Source organism: Acinonyx jubatus, chromosome C2, assembly GCF_027475565.1.
Source record: "Acinonyx jubatus isolate Ajub_Pintada_27869175 chromosome C2, VMU_Ajub_asm_v1.0, whole genome shotgun sequence".
NCBI lineage: Eukaryota > Metazoa > Chordata > Mammalia > Carnivora > Felidae > Acinonyx > Acinonyx jubatus.
In genome coordinates this window covers 44,838,189-44,860,897 of record NC_069384.1, presented here as the reverse complement: position 1 = coordinate 44,860,897, position 22,709 = coordinate 44,838,189, and the positions used below count along the sequence as shown (strand labels likewise).

The 22,709-nt window shown below is 35.7% G+C and overlaps 1 protein-coding gene and 1 pseudogene across 7 annotated transcripts in view; one reads left to right on the top strand and one right to left on the bottom strand.

Annotated features, from left to right (window-relative positions):
• Nucleotides 1-22,709, bottom strand: part of EPHA6 (EPH receptor A6) — an 856,998-nt gene that overhangs the window by 235,793 nt on the left and 598,496 nt on the right. For all 7 annotated transcript variants that reach the window (XM_027077585.2, XM_027077587.2, XM_027077586.2 and 4 more), the window contains 3 exons: nt 10,133-10,241; nt 6,380-6,453; nt 3,610-3,735 (listed from right to left, as the gene is read on the bottom strand). In XM_027077585.2, coding sequence (XP_026933386.1) covers nt 3,610-3,735; nt 6,380-6,453; nt 10,133-10,241 — 309 coding nt within the window. The remainder of the gene's footprint in view (nt 1-3,609; nt 3,736-6,379; nt 6,454-10,132; nt 10,242-22,709) is intronic.
• Nucleotides 15,745-16,528, top strand: LOC128315151 (ferritin light chain-like; annotated as a pseudogene).

The following is a 22,709-nucleotide window of genomic DNA, read 5'->3' as shown; positions in this document are numbered from 1 at the left end:
GTAAGCATTATTATTACCAAAGGTTAACAGTCAATTTCACAAGGGAGTTAGCTATTATGTTAAGACTTCAACAATAAAATACACTAAAGGAGACAGGTTAAGATGGCTTGCTGCATTCCTTGTGCTGAAGGCCAGGTGTTTATACATATATATCTCAAACCTGACGACAACCTCAGAAAGCAGGTAGGTATGCCCATTTTATAGATGAGGGAATTGAAGCTCAGAATGTGGCCCAAATCATGCAACTGTTAAACTGCAGAATCACTACTGGACTCTAATTTGTTTGACTCCACAGCCCTGTTTCAACTTAACTTCCAAATTCGAGTCAACTTTGGGAACTTTTCAAACTGGACCACGCAACCTTATTCAGACCAGATCTGAATCTGTAGCATGAGTTTATAGGCAGCTTACACTTTATCAACCCTCAGCTTTTATTTTCTCTTTCATCTACAATCTAACTCATCTAAAGGAACCCAAGAATTCAGAGGCCTAGTAAATATACCTGCTGCCTGCACATAGCTTCACTCTGCAGGCTCTTCTCTGCCTAGAGTTGGAACATTTCACTACCCTGGAAAGTGCCCAGGACAACATTTTAAACGATTTCTTTGTAAACAAACAAACAAACAAACAAAAACAAAACAAAACAAAACACATATAGGTCTTGTTGATTTTTCCTCAGCAATGAATGGTGAATCTCAGTATCCCCTCTATGGCTTTCTCAGTGCTTCAATCAGAACTAAATATCTTTCCCCTGACAATTATTAAGACCTGATGTCTTGCTTCTCTCCCATCACCACTACTCCAACACACCTCTCTCTCCTTAAGTCATTTAATTTACATCTCCAAGGGAAATACCTAAAGCACACAGATGATGAGAAAATAGGAGTCTGAGAAGAAACAATCAAATAGGTGGGAAAAAGTAAAGGATATGAGACAACCTAAGGAAAGGCTTTATAGTAGTGTTGGGCAAGTAACCAATTGTGTAATTATGTCAGAGATGTTACATAATTCTATCAATTCTTCCATAGTTTGACCAAACAATGCTTTTTTCACACTACTTCTGTGACAAATGTCCACAGACTTACTAATTTTTTCCACATCCAAATAGAGTTTTAGGAACGTGACATAATGAGGTTAATTACAAAGTAGCACTGGCCAGGAATGCAAAGCGGAAAGTTATGTTACAATATAACATATGTTACAACTTTGTAACATAAAGCATTTTTATTTTTATGATTTTTTTTGAAGACAAACAATAAAAAGACAGCATATTGTATGAAACTTGAAGTAACCAAAGGTGAATAAATATAAAAAGGAATACTGGTGTATAGGATTGACTACCTGGTTTAGATATTCTTTCTTTGCCAAATGAGAGGAATCCCAATACAACTTATTAGATGTTAGACAGAATAGGGGGAATGATATTCAAGTAGTCTCTTTAACAGTCACTGCTTTGGCAATGTGTCATACTTTTTTTTTAGGACAAAATTTATATTCTGGTTGAAGAAAATCTAAAAAACTAAAAAAAATACTTATTTGTTATCATTTAAGATATTTGATATTATTTCTCAACATTATGATTTCAGACACTGCCATTTAATTTATGCACAAAGGACTACAATGGAAAATGCTTCTACTGTATCTACATGAGGACTGAACACTGTAGTATAAAAGGATACAGTAGAAGCACATTTCTGCTGTGTTAAGTAAATGAATCCCCAAACTAAATGACTATAATGTAATCACTCTTTCAATTATACCTTCAATGCCCACTGATGTGTTTTATGTTCAGCAGAAGAGAATAGAGAATCTGGTTTCATTCCAGGTTCTTAATCTTTCTGATAAGACAGCCTCTTCAGCTGTGAGCACTAGGATTAAGTGTATAGGCCCCTTGTGTCAGCTTTCAAAGGGAGCTCTAGCCTTGTAGGAGATGAGATGACCCATTGTGCATAGCGAATGAAGTGATATAATGAAGGACTCTCTCCAAATGTTTCTGGAATTCCTGTATAGTGCTAGATTACTGTGTATCTGGGAAACAGAGTCCATTCAATGTGACTAGTCATACAGAGTCCTGAGTTTAGAAGGGCTCTGTCACTTGTTTAATGCTCTGATGTCACTATCTTGAAATTCTTAGTAACTTTTTAACAAGAGACTCTACATTTTCATTCTGCATTGGTCTCTGCAGATTATGCAGCTGGTCCTCTTGTGGAGAAGGGCTTTGGAAAGAGACAAGGGATGGTCAGCTTCTTTCTTTGGCCTCTGAAAAGACATGATACCTGGCTGGAATGGTCAGGCTTTGTATATACTGCTCAAAACAGTACATAACAGGTATCCAGCATCAAGAGGAGACCAATACCCCTCTTCAGGATCCAGTCTCCCTTCTCTACTTACACTTTCTCCTTCCCCTTCTTAGCTGTATGCATGGCTGTCCAGTCAGAGAATATGTTTCCAAACTCTCTTTGTGCCCAGGTAATTGAACTGGACCATTGAGATGTGAATAGACATGTTTACAAGTTCCGTGTTATTGTCTTACAGACAAAGCCAAAAAAAAAAAAAAAAAGACTGAACTCTTTCCTTTTCTTTCTCACAGGTTGGAAGGCAGATGCATTGGTGTCCCAGCTTTGACCATTCAGAGGAAGATGACACACTAAGGAAAGGCAGAGCAAACAGTACAAGGAACTTGGGTCCTTTCAAGACCTCCTGAATGACCATTCCTCTGCTACATGGACTGTTCCTTAGGTCAAGGACTTAAAAGAAGAATAAATATGCTGAGGTCTCTTTGTTATACCAACTTAGCCTCTGTTGTAAGTATGAACAGAATAAGGTCTTGGGAACTAAGTCACAATAGTTTTGTATTTATATAGGAGAGCTGAATAAAATAGTGTTCTGTTTGAACATTCTACATAGGGAAAATCACTAATTAGCACTGAAATGATATAAAACTATACTGAAGCTAATTTTACCCTCAATGATTTTTAGAACACTTCTGGATCCTGCAGAGCCAGTCATCAATATGAACACTAATTATACTATATATCTATAGATGTTGGGGCCTGAGCAAATCATTTATTTTGTCTTATTTTTAATTTATTTTTTTAAAAGAGAGAATGCACAAGCTGGGGAGAGGGGCAGAGAGAGAAAGAGAGAGAAAGTATCTTAAGCAGACTCCACGCTCAGCAAGGAGCCCAACCAGGGCTCAATCCCATGACCCTGGGATCACGATCTGAGATGAAATCAAGAGTCGAATGTTCAACCAACTGAGCCACCCAGGTACCCTGAGGGCCTCAGTAAATCTTTAACAACTTACGAAAAACTCCTGAAGTTACATCTTCAAAATGAATTCCTGTATGACCCTAGTTTCATTGTAAGTTACCTCCATACTGAAAGAAGACTACAGGAGTTAGAAATGACGTTTGCTTAGAAAATGAATTTAGGTGCTTACATACTTAAAAAAGTAACAGCATGTGGAAGATAATTTTACTTCTCCTTTCTTGAAATTTTTCAAGACTAAACTGACTAAAACTGCTAAGATTTAAAATATTATGTTGATAACCTAGCTACAAAACCATCAAGGAATCATATCTTCAAAAGTACAGATTTTATGTTTACCTGCCCCAATGACTCTCTCAATGCGAATTCTTGAGGGATCAATCTCCTTTGCAAATTCATGAACTGCTAAGGATGGGTCTTCATATGTATCTGGATCTATGTAAGTTTTAATTCCTGGGAAGCGTACTGCAAACCAACAACAACAAAAAAAGATTGATTTAGTTTAAAAGTATTTTAGTGATTACACATCTTGTGTATGTTTAAAACAAGGATTGACATATTAAAGTCGTCATTCTTGTTAGTTACTTCAACTCTCTTTTCTTTCTGTCCCACTCCTCCTCACCCCCCAATAAAGAGTTGAGTACTTGGAATCAAAAATTTATTTACCTGTTAATGTAAAATGACCTGGTGGTTTAATAGAGAGTGAGCTGGCAGGTTCCAGAAAACATATTTATTATATTTCTGTAAAACGTTTAATCAGCTCACTAATTCACAAACAACCCATACATTTTGTACTTGATCTAGCTCAGGACGTGGGGGGAAAGGCATAAGCCTTTCTCCCAAAACCCTTTCTGCCAAAATGAGCAAGCCTGTTGGTGTCCCTCCTGGACACTTTGCACTCAGATGACAAACGGATGGCTGGAAAACTTGAATGTGTGGTTATTTTTTTCATTTGCCATTTCTTTCAGTATCTGAAGAAATCACAGACTGTGTGTAGATATTCCTCTGTTTTGGTGGTAGGTTTCTGTGTTCCAACAGATTTCTGGCTCCCGGAGGACAGGAGATCATTTCTTATACATCTTTGTATCTTTCCAAATACCTTAGGTATGGTTTTACAGGTAATAATCACACAGCAAATCTTTATTAAATATGAATTAGTAGGGATTAAAAGATCAATGCAAATTCGTGGCATAGTGAATAGGTGATGCTTGGTTTTGTTGCTTTAGATTTTGAAAGCTGCATAATACCCCGAGTTATTTGTTGGCTAGGATTCCTTAGAAACATGCTCTTGCAAGAAAATTTCAAAAGCAAACAAATAAAAGCTAATGAAGTGAGTTTAGAGGAGGTGCTGAAATGTCCATTGTCAGCAGAATTTGCTTCATGAGTTCCTCTACACTTGTTGCCCCCTTTCATTCCTTTTTGCCTACTGTCTTCTGCTACCAGATGAACACCCATGAGAATATTAGTACTTCCCCAAATATCATCAGCAAAGCATTCTAGGTATACTTAGGCCTGACAATGATTCTGAAATACTATGCTTTATGTGACTTCCAAAGTTTAGATTGGAGGAAAAGACAACAGATAATCTTTACCTCTGGTTCATATTGCAGATACTTTTTTATTTAATGGGAGTTGTGGTTTCAGAATGAATACTCTATAAACTCAAATCCAGTGGCTACTATTAGATGATTAGTGGTATCTAATTGGATATGTGGTGTTAACATCACCTTCTTTTTTCTTGTAAACACAATATATGTCGACTATCTGGTTACTTATTTAACTTACCCATGGTTTCTTAAAACTCGGTTTGTTATCTTTCTTTTACTTCCTTGGCTGTCTTAGGTTATTTTCATTGCTTCTTGCTGGGCCCATCTGGTTTAGTTTATGCAAAAACTGCTAGTTGGAAAGCAGATAATAAATACCTCAGGAACATCTTTTTCCTTTGCATTTCAGTACTAAATGCCCTGCAGTGAGTCTTAAGGTTGCTCAGCATATGTCATCTATCCAGGTGTTTGGGCCCAGGTTTCTGCATCTGTTCGCAGCATTTCCAGCTCATCCCATGGCTGGCAGTGGCTGTCTTAGCTTTCCCTTCTCTGCCAGTGCAGTGAGCCTCAAACGTATTGTAAGAAAAGAGCAGCCAGGGACACCTTGCTAAAAATGCGTATGTCTTGGCCCTACCATGCACCTTCTGAGTCAGAACTCTGGCTAGTGAACATGGAACATCCTCATACAGAAAGTCCTCAGACCACTGAGAAATCCTGTGAGCCTTAGAAATAGCCCTAAACCACCCCTCTAGTTTGTAATTTCCTCACTTAAATCCTTTCTGCCTCCTTCAGAAAGTGATATAGATTGAAAAGTCTCTTACTCCTTTTGCTCAATCTGAAGTAAAAAAATGAGTTGAAAGAGTTAAACAGCTTGCCTCACACATTATTTCTACACTGTGGTTAATTAGAGAACATCCCTTTCTGAGATGTTAATTCAGCATCTCACGACAGAGAAACCGTCTTGACAAAGTAGTTTGCCATTTGGAGGTGGAGGTGGAGGTGGGTGTTGGGGAGGAGAGGGTGGCAATTATCAAACCAACTATAGTGGTAATTATAGCTTGCTTGGGAAGAGATTCTACAAATGAATATAACCTTGTAGTCAGCTCAAGGATTTCATACATATTCTAAAAGTTAAAGAGCTGATTTTCTTTTTTAGTGTTAATGAATTGTAAATTGATTTGTTATATGTTTAAATGACAGTCCCTACAAGAAGGAATAAAAGTTCCCTAATATTTCTATGGCTAATGCTCCACTAAATTAAACCAACTTGCACTCAGGAGTCATTGTGAATGGTAAATAACTAGATATAAGCAGTCATCTTGTATTTTTAGCATATTCAGCCTTCATGTTTTCCAGCAAGCAGAATTAGGAAAAAAGTACAATCATTTAATGAGAAGCAGGTGCAATTTCCACCAACAAACCTGGAAACCAGATGAAAAGTCTTAATGCTGAAAGGTTGGAAGTACATTTTTTCAGGTTTTCTCAACTCAGTGGATACAAGTTTAAAATGAACTCTTGAGGGCTAGAGCAATGTAAAATAATGAAAGGGTCACTGTACTACTTACAATGCCCATTCTGCTGTAAGTGGTTTCTCCTCTTCTCTTCTGACTTCATTTTAGCTTTGATGTACCATTGGCACCTTTGAAAAGGGTAAGCAGAATCTTAGTTTTAGAATTATGCTGGATGAGAACCAAAACCAACTAAATTACCTATCACTAGTAGGCCAAGTTCTTATCACAAAGGCCATGTTTAAGAATATCTTTATATCACAAGTTTCTTTTTTTTTTTTCGTATAGATCAGAATTAATCCCAGATAAGAATAAAATACTCTCACGTGGATTGATTGGTTTGAATGATAGGAATCTTAGAGAATATTCTATAATCAGCAATAACCATCACATGCTTCCTTATAGAACTTCTAATAGCTGGAGCTGGTAGAAAGCATTAAAAGTCAAAATGAGAAAATGTTTTTGAGTCAGAATCTCAGAAATTTAGACAAATGTTTTCTAGTTTCATTGCTAAAGAGCATGCTTTCTTTTTATGTCAGAATTTTGTAAAGGTATGTTCTGTTCTCTCTTGGGATAATTGTGCTCTGAGAAAGAGTAGATGCTTATCTCGCATGACTTCTGCAACATGAATAAATTCTCCAGCATCCATGTGATTTGACAATTCATCAAACTTCTAATTCCAAATGGTTAAACAGACTACATCTGTGGCATATCATCCAATCTTTCAATGTGATTTTATCTTCAAACCCTAAGGCAAGTTGAGTATTTATTCAGAAATGTCTTACAGTTTTTATAGAATAATTTCCAATGAATACTCCTCTATTATGTGCTTAAAGTATATTATGTGCTTTAAAAAATGAATTTTTTTAATCTCATGTAACTGAAGTAGTCTTCCCCAGTTTGTAGAATATTACTTTCTAATGTCATATAAATTGGAAAACATGGAAAGTAAAAGCTGAAAATAATTTAGTACAAATTTTTCTTTACCATTAAAGTATCTTTTAAAGATAATTCTGCTTCAGAAACCAAAAATAAAGACAACTTTTGAGCCCATCTCTCAAGTTTATTAGGCCAAATTGATTTAGCCTACAATGCCTGTAATATCTTCGTTAAAGCTTCCCATATTTATGTGTTAAGGCAATAATTTCTGATATTTTAATGAAATGCTTTTCCACATGTGTATGTGTGCCATTTAAATCACTGCTGAAATACTCAAAGAGGAAATAAAGCCTTAATTCATATTCTACAAATACACATAACTGTAACTTAAAAGTTACATCTGATTGTGCCATATATCGACTCACTATTAAATGAAACATCATTTAAATCAATTTCCATTATAAAGTTAGAGGCTTTTTTTTTTCAAAAAATTGAGGATAAAAGAGGCCCTGCTGTTTAAATAAAATCATACATGAGAACGTACCCCACAGTTCTTCAAGAGTACTTTCAAATAAGAAAAAAATAATATTTTTGAATGAAATTAACCATCATATACAAATTATCACAGTCTAGTTGACATAATTTGTGACTTTGGAGTTAGAATCACCTTATAGGTCCCCATCATACTTTAACAACTGAATAATCTTTCTGGGCCCCAAACTGAGTGCCTTTAAATTATGTGCAACTCCATGATAAATAGAATATTATCAAGGTATCAATGCCCCCAAACTCACAATGCATGAGCAGCACTTAGGTTATAAATGGCAATGAAAACACAGTAGAGTTATTTCTTCCACTTAGCATTTTTCTAATAAGGTTTGTTAAACACATAGCAACACATAAAGTGTTGGCTTGTTTTCTTTTTTTTACCTAATTAAATTGTCATTGTGACTTTATATGTACCAAAATTGTATTCTAATCCTTCTTCTTGCAAGAGAGTCATAGGTACGATCATAAGAACTCTAACATTTTTTTGTTTGTTTTTCAAACAAGCTTAGACCTCCACTAGGATACATAGGGTTTTGCTTGTTTGTTGGTTTTTATAACCAGTTCTCCCCTGCTAGTGATTAAGGATTTTGTAGATCACGTTTGGTATTTGAGGGATATCATACTGCATATTTTGTTTTCAACCTGATGGTTAGTTGGTTTAGAGACTCCAACATTTATTTTCTGCCCACTGTAAAATATGGTTGTACCAAAGCTGTAATGATGGCAAGGACCTGCCAGAGGTTAGCATGAGGTATAAAGAGAGACAGAAACAGGAGAGTGCTGGGCAATAGTATATGATGGTGACACCATGGCATGCCCAAACTAGCACTTTTTATTAGTATTAATTTATCAGTATTCCTGCATTCTTTCAAAAAATTTTTTCTTATTACTATAGCTATCACTCTTCTATCAGTTAATCAGCTTCCCCAAACAGGAGACTCTGAGACACTCTCTATTACAAGAGCAATACTATGTCTATTTATACAGAAAACAAATTTAAGTAAACGTGGGGTACATGTGTCCATTTTACAATTAATTTCATAAAGAAGTCACCATTTTAACTCAACCATATTAAAATATTCATGTGTTTCTTTATTCCTTGGTAGGTTCTATAAAAGTGGGTTTGTTATCCCTAGATCTGACACCTTCAATAGCTGGCAGTTACAGTCAGGCAGGGACCCAAACTTCTAAACATTTGTGAACTTATTGATCTATACCTTTACCCTGCTCTAAAACTGTAGATAATAATTTTCCATGCATGCATATCCTCTATAATTTAAACGTGAATTTTAATAAAATATTGGTATGTAAGTAGAGTTTTTAAATAAATAAAAAAAGGTGTTTTATTGTTTATTCACTAAACTATTGCCCCTGAAAGTAGCTATTTGTTATTTCTGCTCATTATCAAATATCGACACTTTCCAGTTGAGACAGTGTACTTTAGCTGGTGTCATTATAGATGCATACTTTTTGGCTGGTATTCTTATTGCACTTTTAAATCATGACATTGTTTTCTTTGCAGTATGTGTGTTTTTCATATTATCAGGAAAATTCATGAGATATTCTTTTGTGACCCTATTGATAATCAAGAAAGAATTATTTTTTTCCTTAGTAGGAATAAAAATATGATCTGAATATATTCACAGTTTCTCACAAAAGTCTGGGCCTAATAACAAGGCTTATATAACAAGGGTTACAGAAAAAATCTTTTATATGATTTCATACATACTACCTTTACTCACATCTCTGTATAGTCAGTCGGTACCTGGCTCATGGCAACAATCTAATATATCTAAAAATCAATAAATGGTTTTAATTCATTGTTATATCAAATGTGTGCACTTTGACCAGCTAGTCAGGATTCAGATCTAGGTCTTTTGCTCTGTCCAATTCATTGTTGCTTTAAATTTCCACCCCTATTACCTTAAAGTGGAGAAATACCGGATTTATAAAACCAATTAATGTAATCTAATATAGATCCATTCAACATTTAATGAATAAATAGAACACATTCTATAACACTAAATTTATAGAAAACTTTTATATGAATTCTCTGTTGAATGATTTTTTTTTTCTCCAGGAAAGATCTCTTTCATGGTGTAATTTGAACGTGGTAAAGGAAAAACTTATCGAGTAAGAATTTATCTTTCATAGCTTTCAAAGTGTTTCTATCACGTCTTTAGTTGCTTACATATTTCGAAGCCTATTGATACAGAGAATTGGACATGGTGGTTCTGTTATCATATAAACTTCAGTCAGAGCAGCCTGCCCTGATCCCTTTTTCTCTCATAGTTTGCTACATTTGAAAGCATATGAATACACAGTATTATAAGAGAATGGTTATTCACAAATCTTGGAAATAATCTGGTATGCTTCCATTACCTCCCAGTGATTAAGAAGAACAAAGTAAGAATGACGAGGAGAGTAAATCCCCCAACAGCTGCGGTGGCTATCACGAGAATCTGTCCCTGTTCAGCCGCCATGTCAGAAGCTGAAACACAAATACAATATTAAAATTTCCCTGGGTGACATTTCACTAACAAAATTATTTTACAAGTTGGTATATGCTTGAAAATATGGTGATGGATGCCAAAAATGTCCACCATATTTGCCTTTATTTGGCACACAGGATGCAAACCAAAAAAGGGCTGAAGATGGAGGTCATAACCCACAACATAGCCCTTTTCTTGTCTTTTCTTTTCTTTTCTTTTCTTTTCTTTTCTTTTCTTTTCTTTTCTTTTCTCTTCTCTTCTCTTCTTTTCTTTCTTTTCCTTTCCTTTTTTTTTTCTGTTTTTGTTTTTACAAAAGTACCAATAAAAGTAGATGGATTCTTAGTATCCCACATTTTAAGATTAAGTATTTGTTGCAAATTTAAATCAGCAAATAGACTTAAAGGATTTTGTTTATATTATTGCTAATTTATTTCCTTAAACACTTGAATCAAGAGACCAGGCTTATGCACTGTTTTGATGTCTCTTTCAACAAAGTGGAAAGACTATTGCATAATTCGTTTTAAGAATGACCTTTTTTATATTTCATAGAGATTAATTCAAACATTAAAGTTAGGAACTTACACTTTATAGGACAAGGATATACATAGGAAGTTCTTAGATGTTTAGCAGTAATTTTAAAAATGACATTTAAAAGCTTCCTTTTTTGAAGAAAAAACTAGATAACATATGGTAACACCATATTTCTTTCATTGACAAAACTATAAAAATTACAGGGGATGCATGTTTTACTACTGCTTAGGCAATCTTCTAAAATACATTACTTCAATTAATTCATTAGCACTTCTCATTCTATGTATTACTGAAGTTTTTTAATTTTTTAATTTTTTAAAAAATTTTAGTATATGTGCTGCCGAAGCAAGCACAATTTTTTTTTATTTTTTTTATTTTAGAGAGAGAAGGGCATGAGCAGGAGAAGGGCATGGGAAAGAGAGAGAGAATCCCAAGCAGGACTCAATCCCATGACCCTAGGATCATGACCTGAGCTGAAATCAAGAGTTGGATGCTCAACCAACTGAGCCACCCAGGCACCCCTGTATTATTGAAGTTTTAATAAGAAATACTTTTTATTGAATGGGATATGAACAATTGCTTCATAATAGAAGTAAAAAACTGAAGCCCACAGAAGGTAAAGAACTTGCCTGACTTCACACATGACCATCTCCAGAATTCAAGGTTAAGTTTTATGTTTCATTTCCCCTTCCTATGATATAACATTAAGTAATAATTCAGTTATTTGGCAATACTCTAAAATATTGAATCAAACAGTCCCTTTAATATCCTTTCACTTGAATAAAGCTTTATTTTTATTACTATAAAAATATATTAATCAAATAATTTATATGTAGAAAATTGTATCAAATAATATAACTGAAAAACATGGGGCATCTGGGTGGCTCAGCTGTTAAGCCTCCAACGCTTTTTTTTTTTGTAATTTTTTTTAACATTTATTTATTTTTGAGAGACAGAGTGAGACAGGGCATGAGTGGGGGAGGGCTGGAGAGAGGTGGGGACACAGAATCTGAAGCAGCCTCCAGGCTCTGAGGTGTCAGCACAGAGCCCTGCATGGGTCTTGAACTCATGGACCGTGAGATCATGACTTTAGCCGAAGTCAGATGCTTGACCAACTTAGCCACCAAGGCGCCCCAAACCTCTGACACTTGGTTTTGGCTCAGGTCATGATCTCACGGTTCGTGAGTTTTACTGCCCTGTCAGCACAGAGCCTGCTTGGGATTCTCTCTTTCTCCTTCTCTCTGCTTCTCCACTGCACATGTTTTCATTCTGTCTCAAAACAAATAAATAAACTTGAAAAAAGGAATATAACTGAAAAACAAACCATTTAATTCTCTACCATAATAATTCATTAAACTTGAGTACTTTAAGACTTTCACAGAAATAGTTCTTCTTCTGGGAATCAAGTAGGCAATATACACTATGTGCAAATTTATATCCAGAGTAATAACTTCCTCATAAAAATGACATATCTACTAGGGAATTTTCGAGCATTAAAAGCTATTGTTAAGTAAGAAACCAGTCACAACATTTAAGAGGCTTTTTAAGAAATCTAAATGTAAATAAAAACAATTGTCATTTATGTTAAGTTTTCAGTAAGAAATTTATTAAACCTTGGAATTAGATTTTATTCACTATGATTTAATTAAGATATTTTCAGGCATCTATTTCTTTCAGCTCATAATCTGTGCAGAAACAGGTAAAGGGTTGCATCTTATCCAATAAATAATGTGCTGAAGATTTTTTATTAGGTCCTCACTGAATTTCCTAATCTTCAAAATAACACTGATATTGCAGGAATTAATGAGTGCTCTAAAATGTCACATTTCACATGAAAATTATTGAATAACAAATTATAAGGGATAGATGTTACAGAAAACATAAAATAACATTAATTTCTGACGATACAGAAGATGGCATTTAAAAAGAAAACATTTACTTAGCAACTGCTGTATTTGTAAAATATATAATATAGTTCAAGAGTTTTAAATCTGGAGCCTGTGCTTTCACAGTAGCCAGGTAGCAAGTAATTTACTTAGACCATATATTCAAAGTTCAGACAGGGAAGATTATGTAATTGGACCTTTTGAGACTCAGATTACTTTGTTATAGAACACTGTGTTGTTTACCTTAATCGCTTAGCAAACTGCTATTTTACTAATACACCTTCATTTTCACACTTATGATTATATATTTTGAACTTTGCTTCAATTAAAATTTTAATTGTATATCAGAATAGGCAGTTGTGTTACTTTGAAAAATGCATATGCCTGTATAATTGTTTCTTAAACTTCTGTGCTAGAAATCCTAAACACTCTTCTTTGGAGATTGGCATACAGTTGACCCTTGAACACTCAAGTTTTAACTGCATGGCTCCACTTACACGTAAATGTTTTTTGATAAATACAGTATAATACTGTGAGTGTATCTTCTATTATGATTTTCTTAACATTTTCTTTTCTCTAGCTTACTTTACTGTAACAATATAGTATACAATACATATAACATACAAATATGTGTTAATTGTTTTTGTTATTGGTAAGGCTTCTAGTCAACAGTAGGCTATTAGAAGTTGAGTTTTGGGGAGTCGAAAGTTATGTGTAGACTTTGGACTGGATGGGGCAAGGGGGTTATTGGTATCCCTAACCTTTGCATTGTTTAAGGTTCAATTGTATATAAATATATAAGTTATTTGAAATAAGAGTGTATGATGTCATGCACCGTTATATACTGGGAGTAAAGTGCCATGGATTATGGGGCTGGGATGATTATGAAAACATTAGGAATATCATCATCAACAACAGTCACTATATATTTCATACTAAATTAGCTTCTAGCACTATGTTTAGTGCTTCAAATTCATTATAAACTTTATCTGCACAATAGTCTTAATAGGTAGGTACTACTATTATTCCTAGTATAGGTGGTTCTATTACTTGCTAAGGTCACACTTCTTGTACACAGGAAAGCTAGCAATCCAGTCCCGATTTGTCAGGCTCCAGGCCCATGCTATTGCCAGTATTTTACACTACCATTTTCGCTAATAGAACAAATGGCTAGATCCAGCTCTTTTGTGGGTCCTAGAACAATCATTAGCCTCGCCTGACTTTGGCTTCATGTCTGTAAAATGAGAATTTTGAATTAAATGTTTTTTTTAACAATCTTTCAAAGTTATTTTACTATGGTACTATGTTATCCATAAAAGCTACAAATATTGGGAAGAGCAAGATTTGCCATATGGAAGTAAGAGGAACACTCAGGACCTGTGTTGCTCCTCTTGGTCCTGACAGGGATAATTTCTGCCTTATTATATCAGTGTTGGCCAATCACAGAGTTGACTCTATCTCAGGATGAAGTCTATAGTCTTTAACTTTGCTCACATGGCTCTCTACAAATGACTCTAAATGTATATCTCCAGATTAATCTCTTATCGTTCTCTATGTTGAATTCATTCCAGTTCCTTAAAATGTGCCAAGCTTTCTTTCATGGCCAATTCCTATTTAATCCTCCTATGTGAACATCACATCATTTGGGAAGCTTTTTATGCTTGTTTAGATTTAATTAGGACCCCAGACTTCTGTTCCCATAGCTCTTGGACTACTTCTACCAATACATTTCTATCATGCTTTACTGAAATCACTTTTTTTGTAACCTGTCTTTTCAATTAGACTACGAATTCTATGAGGGGAGGGGCTTTATTCACTATAGTATCTGTAGTAATTTGAATGATGACATCCCCTCCACCCTCTCCCTGCCCCTACAAAAAAAAAAAGTATTTGCAAGTACAAGTAAGTTCCTTAACTTACTACTCATCCTGTATTAGCTGGGTGGGCCCAAATCCAATGACAAGTGTCCTTATAAGAGACAAAATAGAAGACAAAGTAGAGAAGTCCATGTGAAGACAGAGGCAGAGATTAGAGTTATAGAGCCACATGCCAAGGAATACCTGGAGCCACCAGACCTAGAACAAGCAAGGAAGGATTCTCTCCTAGAGCCTTAGGAGAGAGTATGCTTTTGGTCTCCATAACTATGAGAGAATAAATTTCTGTTGTGTGTGTCATCTGCTATAGTAGCTCTCTGAAACTCATACAGTATTCAACCTATAGGACCTGATACAGGTCCTATTTATTGAGTAGTAGCTCAATAAATATTTGTTTGAGTAAATGGATTGAATTGTCATTTGCATTAGGTGATTCTGGTTAAAAAAAAAGCCAGATTGACCTAGGGTTATCCATATCCTCACCTTCCACTTCATATGTAAAGATTTACCCTGAAGGTAGTTATACGTATGTGAAATAAGTCTACCCAACATAATTTTAATCAGAAGATGCAAATATTCTGTATGCTTGAAGATAATGCTTTCCAGAAGGCAGGAGGTGCTAGAAAGTACAGGTTTCTACATTTAATCAAGTTAAGTTGATTAAACTTAGAAATGTGAATATAAGTTTAAGAATGCATTAGCTCATTCAACAAATGTTTATTGAGAACCTCCTACATGGCAGACACTGAGATAAACACCGGAGATTCAGTTACTGACCTCATGGATTTACAGTTCATGGGAAAGATAGACGATGAAAAAATAACTACAAGTGAAAGAACTGTTAGAAAAGGGATATGTGGGGTGCTCTGGAAAGGAATAAGCAGCCTCTAGCAATAAATCGGTAGAGTGGCAGTTAGGAAATACAGTTGATCCTTGGAAAATGTGGGAATTACAGTGCCAATCCCTGCAGTTGAAAATCACCCTATACCTTTTGATTCCCCCAAAACTCAACTACTGTTAAGTAGTTATAGCCTACTGTTGACTGGAAGCCTTGCCAATAACATAAACAGTTGGTTAACACATATTTTGTATGTTATATGTATTATATACTGTACTGTTATGATAAATTAAGCTAGAGAAAAGAAAGTGTTATTAAGAAAATCATAAGGAGGAGAAAATACATTTACAGTACTGTAAAAAATCTGCAATAGGTAATGCTCTGAGTGGTCTTATGGATCTGTCTTATTTCAACAATGTTTGGACAGAACAGATCCAGGACACTCCTTCTTCCTCCAGCCTCCAGTCACCCTCCAAATCCTTTCCAGTCAACCTTTGAAACCATAATCTCAGCCACCATCTGCCTCTGGGACCAGCCAACACCATCTTTTGAGTTTAGCTCTTTATTGCTGATCAAACATGAACTCCCAGATTCATCAGAATTATTCCACCGAGGTGGACAACATGCGTCTGCAGGCCTCCTACACCTACCTCTCTCTGGGCTTCTATTTCCAACTTGACAATGTGGCTCTAGAGGGCATAGTCCCCTTCAGCAAGCTGGCTTAGGAGAAGCAGGAGGACGCTGAGGGGCTCTGGAAGATGCAAAACCAGTGGGGATGGTCGGGTCCTCTTCCAGGACCTGCAGAAACCGTCCCAAGATGAGTGGGATAAAACCTTGGAAGCCACTATGGAAGCTGCCATGGTCCCAGAGAAGAACCTGAACCATGCCCTGTGGGATCTGCGTGCCCCGGGTTCTGCCTTGCATACCCCTGTCCTTGTGACTTCCTGTAGAATCACTTCCTGGAAGAGGAGGTGAAGCTCATCAAGAAGATGGCAACCACCTGACTAACATCCACAGGCTGGCTGGCTCCCAGGCTGGGCAGGGCGATTATCTCTTCGGAAGGCTCAGCCTCAAGCATAACTATTAGCCTCCAGAGCCTAGTGGCCTTTGAAGGGCATTCCCCTGGTGTCAGGACTTCTTCCTGAGCCTCTCCCTGCAGCTCCTATGCAGCTTTTTAACCACTCTGGAACCTTCTCCCAAGCCTTGGACCAAGTGAAAACAATAACACTTTTTGCAGAAAAAAAAAATTTAAAAAACATTGAAATAAAATCTGTTGTGTAAGTGGATCTGCACAGTTCAAAGTTGTGTTGTTAATGTGTTAAGAGAAGGAGGAGGAAGAGGAGAAGAAAGAGGAGTCGCTCCTTGGTTAGAGGTCTCAAAGACCTGATTAATTTAAATGGACACTTAGAAAAACAAACCATAACAGCATCTACCAAATGGATTCCAGAATAGTACAGTATAGCTAACAAATCCCCCTGCCATGATTGAAAACTTGTCTGCTTGTACCACCTGTTCATTTTTCAATCCTAAAAAAAAAAAAAAAAAAACAAACAAACAAAAAAAAAACAAAACAAAACCACATTTCTAATTAGTTTGGTAGGATAGAATGTGTATTATTTACTCCTGTAAGTAACTCCCTAGAGAGCAAACCTGTCTTTAAAAAGATACAATGAAATCCAGGTAAGGAATGAAATTTATTTGTGACTAGCTGATTGGAAATGTCTTTTTGCTTAATGGAATAAGGTCTTAATGGAATAAGGTCTTGGAAAAATATAAGTATATTGAAATTATTATTTCATCGTACGGTTTGGAAAGAGGCACACTTCCTTAAGGGGCAAAAAGAGATGCAAAATTGTTACTGAACTAGAGCTTAGCACCTAGCCAATGCGTGGCATAAGTAAGGATGCCGCTATAAGGGAGGTTTGCTTTAGTTGTTTCTATTTAAAGAGGAGAAAAAAGCGAAGTTCTTTACTTGGAATCCAAATACTTTAAAAAAATAGGTTGAAAAAAATAAATTTCATGTCTTTAGGAAAGTATTGGAGAAAAGCAATTTTGCTATTTTTAACCAAAGATTTTTCTTCTACAGAGACATGATTTTGTCTCTCTGTAATCAAGATTATTCTAGTTTATATTTACATTTCAAAGTAAAATCTGTTATTTGTATGCTGTGTCATTTTCTGTGGAATAGCTTTTTAAAGTTAACTCTTTTCTGTTATGAACATCTTTTTAAAGTTATTGAAGACAGCAGTTACATATTTTTTTGAATAAAGTTTTTCTCAAAATGCTGCCCAGGGAAATAAATGGTGGTATATATTTGTTTCATATTCACATGTTTTATTTATGACTCCCAATTCTTGATGAAATGTCAAAATTTCAAATGATATTATCTCATCATTTCAACAAAATGATTTTTTAAAGCACAGCACACATCTCAACAATGTAATGGATTGATAGTACCCAGGAAATTAATCTTAAGGTTTATTGACAACCAATACAGGAAATCCTCTTAGGTCATATACTATAATCAGGATTAGTTTAATCCTATGAAATGAGGTACATATATAAAGATTTAGCCATATATAATGAAGACTAATCAATCTGTAAAATCTCAACACTATATGGTTATACAGATAATCAGGATTAGTTTAATCCTATGAAATGAGGTACATATATAAAGATTTAGCCATATATAATGAAGACTAATCAATCTTTAAAATCTCAACACTATATGGTTATACAGACATATGAGTATCACATATGAATGAAAGCTGAGGATATATTTCTCTTAGATAAACATAATCTTGTGATTTTGTAGATGATGCTGTTATTCTCTTGGCTACCCAGACTTGAAGTGTACAGTCATCTTGATTCTACCTTCACCTACAACTCCATGTCCAGAGTCAAATCTTTATCATGTCTTATATTATCTTGTGTTTATTACCACTGGAACAACCTCATTTCAGGTTCAGCTTCACGGGATTAGGCTGCTTATATATTTGTCTATTAAATTGTCTTTCTATAGTATCTCTTCCCAATCCATCTCACATTATGTGGCCACATAATTATTCTTCAAAATAATATTTAAAACTATTCAGAATCTCTCCCAGTGCCTAGAGGGTAAAGTCATCCCACTGCAGAGGTTCACCATTCCTGGAGATATCCAGGCCTGAAACTTTGCACTCAGACTTCCCACAGTTTTCACCTTTGCCTTCACATTAATCATCAATCCTGTCATTATTACATTTTTTAAATTTTTTAAATGTTTATTTATGAGAGAGAGAGAGAGAGAGAGAGAGAGAGAGCAAATGGGGGAGGGGAAGAGGGAGAGGAGCCACAGAATCCAAAGTAGTCTCCCGGCTCTGGGCTGTCAGCACACAGCCGGACACAGGGCTCAAACCCACAAACTGTGAGATCATGACCTGAGCCAAAGTCAGATGCTGACCCACCCAGGCGCTCCATCATTATTACATTTTAAGTATTTCTTAGATTCATCCCCATTCTCTTCTGTCCCCCCGACTATTCCTATACTCATCTTATCACATGTATTTGAATTCAGCTAGATGGCAACTTCATTTATGTGGAATGCAGTGGAATAATAGCCAGATGGACAAAAAGAGCTTCTGAGGAGATATCTGACAGATGTTCACATACTAAAGAACACACAGTTTACTCCATGAAACAGCTTTGATGCCTCACACTCTTACTTCAGACATGTTTATTGATTTCCAAATTCATAAAACAGTATTGTAGAAGTAAATTAAGTAAATGAGGCCAGGGGTGAGATATCTGAAGAGAGGGAATTGAATGGACGTGCACACTAGTAGGCTGACCGACAGAAGAACTGGGAAAATGGAAAGCTGACATAACATTCCCAAATATACAGTATTCAGGAGCAAAGAATTTAGGATCAAACATCCTTGTAAAATTCAGGGAACACAGAAGGACTTGCTATGTTATAACTCAAAACAATAATATGATCATACAAGGTGAATAAAAAATGCTGAGTTATGTCCAAGATATTTTATTTAAAAGGGCAAGAGTCTGTGGGTGCATGATTAGAAAAGTATGTCTCTGCAAAATATTTAACAATAAATAGTAAAAATAATACTTTTAAGACCAAACTTATGTCTGAAAATTTCAACTATCAAAAATGATTTGATTTCTGATGATTTCAGGGGTTGGGGCTCATTTCAACTACATGATAAGCTTCTTGAGGGCATAAATAATATCTTTCAACTTACTATATCACATGGGATTAGTAGAGCACCTTACACAGACTAGAAATTAATAAATATATATTTTTCCTGAAGAAGAGATAAATAATGCATTCTAGACATAAGGATTAAATGCCCTGGCTAAAGAAGAGTTTTCATATAAGATGCATTTAGTAATGCTCATGCTTAAAAGTATTCTAGTTACATAAATGACCCTTCCACACTTGTATTTTGATATATAATATGTTCAGAGATAAGTGAATAGAAAATAGTGTGCTATAAACTTAACAGAAACCCATGGGGGAGGGGAAGGAAAAAAAAAAGAGGTTAGAGTGGAAGAGAACCAAAGCATAAGAGACTCTTAAAAACTGAGAACAAACTGAGGGTTGAAGGGGGGTGGGAGGGAGGGAAGGGTGGGTGATGGGTATTGAGGAGGGCATCTTTTGGGATGAGCACTGGGTGTTGTATGGAAACCAATTTTACAATAAACTTCATATATTGAATAAATAAATAAATAAATAAATAAATAAATAAATAATAAACAAAAAGAAAATAGTGTAAGTTAAATTTTTTTAGTGTTTATTTATTTTTGACATAGAGAGCACCAGCGGGGGAAGGGCAGAGAGAGAGGTGGTCAGAAGATCCGAGAGGGCTTCCTGCTGACAGCGGTGAGCCTGATGCCAGCTCAAACTCATTAACTGTGGGATCATCACCTTAGGCAAAGTCCGATGCTCAACCAACTGAGACACCCAGGTGCCCCTGTGAATTAACTTTTTTATTCAAATACCCCTGCGTAGGCTTTGAATGAAATAAATATTTCATTTATTATTTATAATAAGGAAGGTATTGGCATGGTATTGTATTAGCATGTTTCTTTTACATTTATTCAATATTTGACGCCATTTACCAACAGGAAAAATAACCTCTAAGATGAGGGGCGGGGGGAGAGAAGAGAGGGAGAGAGGGAGAATGACAAGAGATTCTCTGTTCCACTTAAGTAAGCCAGTTACTAAATTCTCAGTTGGAATTGAAAAAAAAGCCTCATGGATCATATCTATTGAAGTAGGAACCTTTAGCAGGGATTATATTTTTTTTAGAAAGTGATTGCACCACTGTGCTTTCTTTCTCTGGTCTTCCAATTCTCCAGAAACAATGCAGTTCAGTACGTCAAACTGTGGCTACATTGGGACACAGAAGATTTCAAGATTCATTCTTCTTGATGACCTTAATTTACTTGTCAGATAAAAATGCCAATGACACAGGGATAATTGGAAAATGTGAGTTTGGTAAAACTTGATGGACAGGCAGAAGCAGAAGCATAGTGCAGCATGATGAAACACTTTTTGTCTCTCTCTCTCTCTTTTTTAAGATTCTTGTGTGCATTAATAAATGGTCAAGATGCCTTGACAGGTAGGCTTCATGTATCAAATATCAAAGAACAGAGAAAAGTAACTGAGGCATTTAAACACCTGGAACTATTGTTAACATTCTAAATGACGGGATTTAATTTGTAATTGTCTATATTTCGTATTGTTACATGCAGTTGAGATAGGTCTTTGATAACATATTTTGTAAGTGAAATACTTACGCCTTTATACATACATATTTCATTTTTTAAAGATCCAGTGTACAATAGAATTTCCTTAAAAATTTCAAAAATTCCCTGGAACCAATGATGTTCAATTATTCAACATGTACCATGTTATTAATAGCATTTGCATATTGGTAATCATACTTATGCACTTGCGGTTATAACTTCTCTGTATAACAGTGTGGCTTGAGGTAAGTAGCTTTGTCAGTAAATGTATAGCCATTAGGGATCACATATTCATAAGGCTAAACTCAAAGGTTTATTTAGGATCTAGTTTTCATAGGGGCACCTGGGTGGCTCAGTCGATTAAGCATCCAACTCTTGATCTCAGCTCAGGTTATGATCTCATGGTTCAGGGGATTGAGCCCCGTGTTGGGCTCCATGCTGATGATGCAGAACCTGCTTGATTTTTTTTCTCTCTCCCTCTCTCCCCCTTCCCTGCTCTCTCTCTCTTTCAAAATAAAGAAATAAACTTATAAAAAAAGAATATTTTTCATAGAAAATATGTAAAAAAATCCTGATAAAAAGCATACATTTATTATTTAGAAAAAGTTCTAGAAAATTTCTTGAGTGAATTCTCATTCATCAACTCATTATTCACTCAAAAACAACAAAAAATACTAATCATTTAGAATGTGCCATGGGCCGCCTGTGTGGCTTAGTCGGTTAAGCGACCGACTTCGGTTCAGGTCATGATCTCACAGTTTCGTGAGTTTGAGCCCCGCATCGGGCTCTGTGCTGAGAGCTCAGAGCTTGGAGCCTGCTTCAGATTCTGTGTCTTCCTCTCTCTGCCTCTCCCCCATTTGTGCTCTATCTCTCTCTCTTAAAAATAAACAAACATTAAAAAAAATATTTAGAATGTGCCAAACACTGTGATGTAGGGATTGGGGAGACAAAGAAGACTTAAGCCTGGTTTCCAATCCTCAGAGTAGTTTCTCTTTAGTGAGGGTGATAGATAACTGTAATATAGTGAAACTGTTGCTAAAATGGAAGTACGAGTGAGGGTCATGAGGGAAGAGTAGGAGAATGATAATCTCGGCAGGAAGAAGTGAAGGAAGGCTTATAAAGGAGGTGATTCTTGAGCTAAATCTGAAAGGGTTAGAAGAAATTGGCAAGTAACCAAAGTGACAAGTAGATACTGGGACATTCTAGTGTGAAGAAATGACATTACATGTATGGAGACATGAAACCACAGCATCTTCCAGAGATTTTACATGTACTTTGAAGCAGAATAGAACCAAGAGGATATAGAATAGGAAGGTGGATAGAATGGATCGTGAAAATATAGTGACCTCATTCAGTGTGCTTAGTTTTTTCTCATGAGTAGAATAGAAGGAGATGTGAGTTTACTCAAAATTGCAATTTTTACTGGGGATATAAACTCTTGCAAATATATGGGAAGAAACTATCAGACAATAAAATGAGGACATGTTTGGAGCCTGGATTTGGCCTGAATCTCACACTATACCTTGACTTTCTTTACTTAAAGTAATAAAGTCTCACTTTTCACTAAACCAGTTGGGACTTCATCAC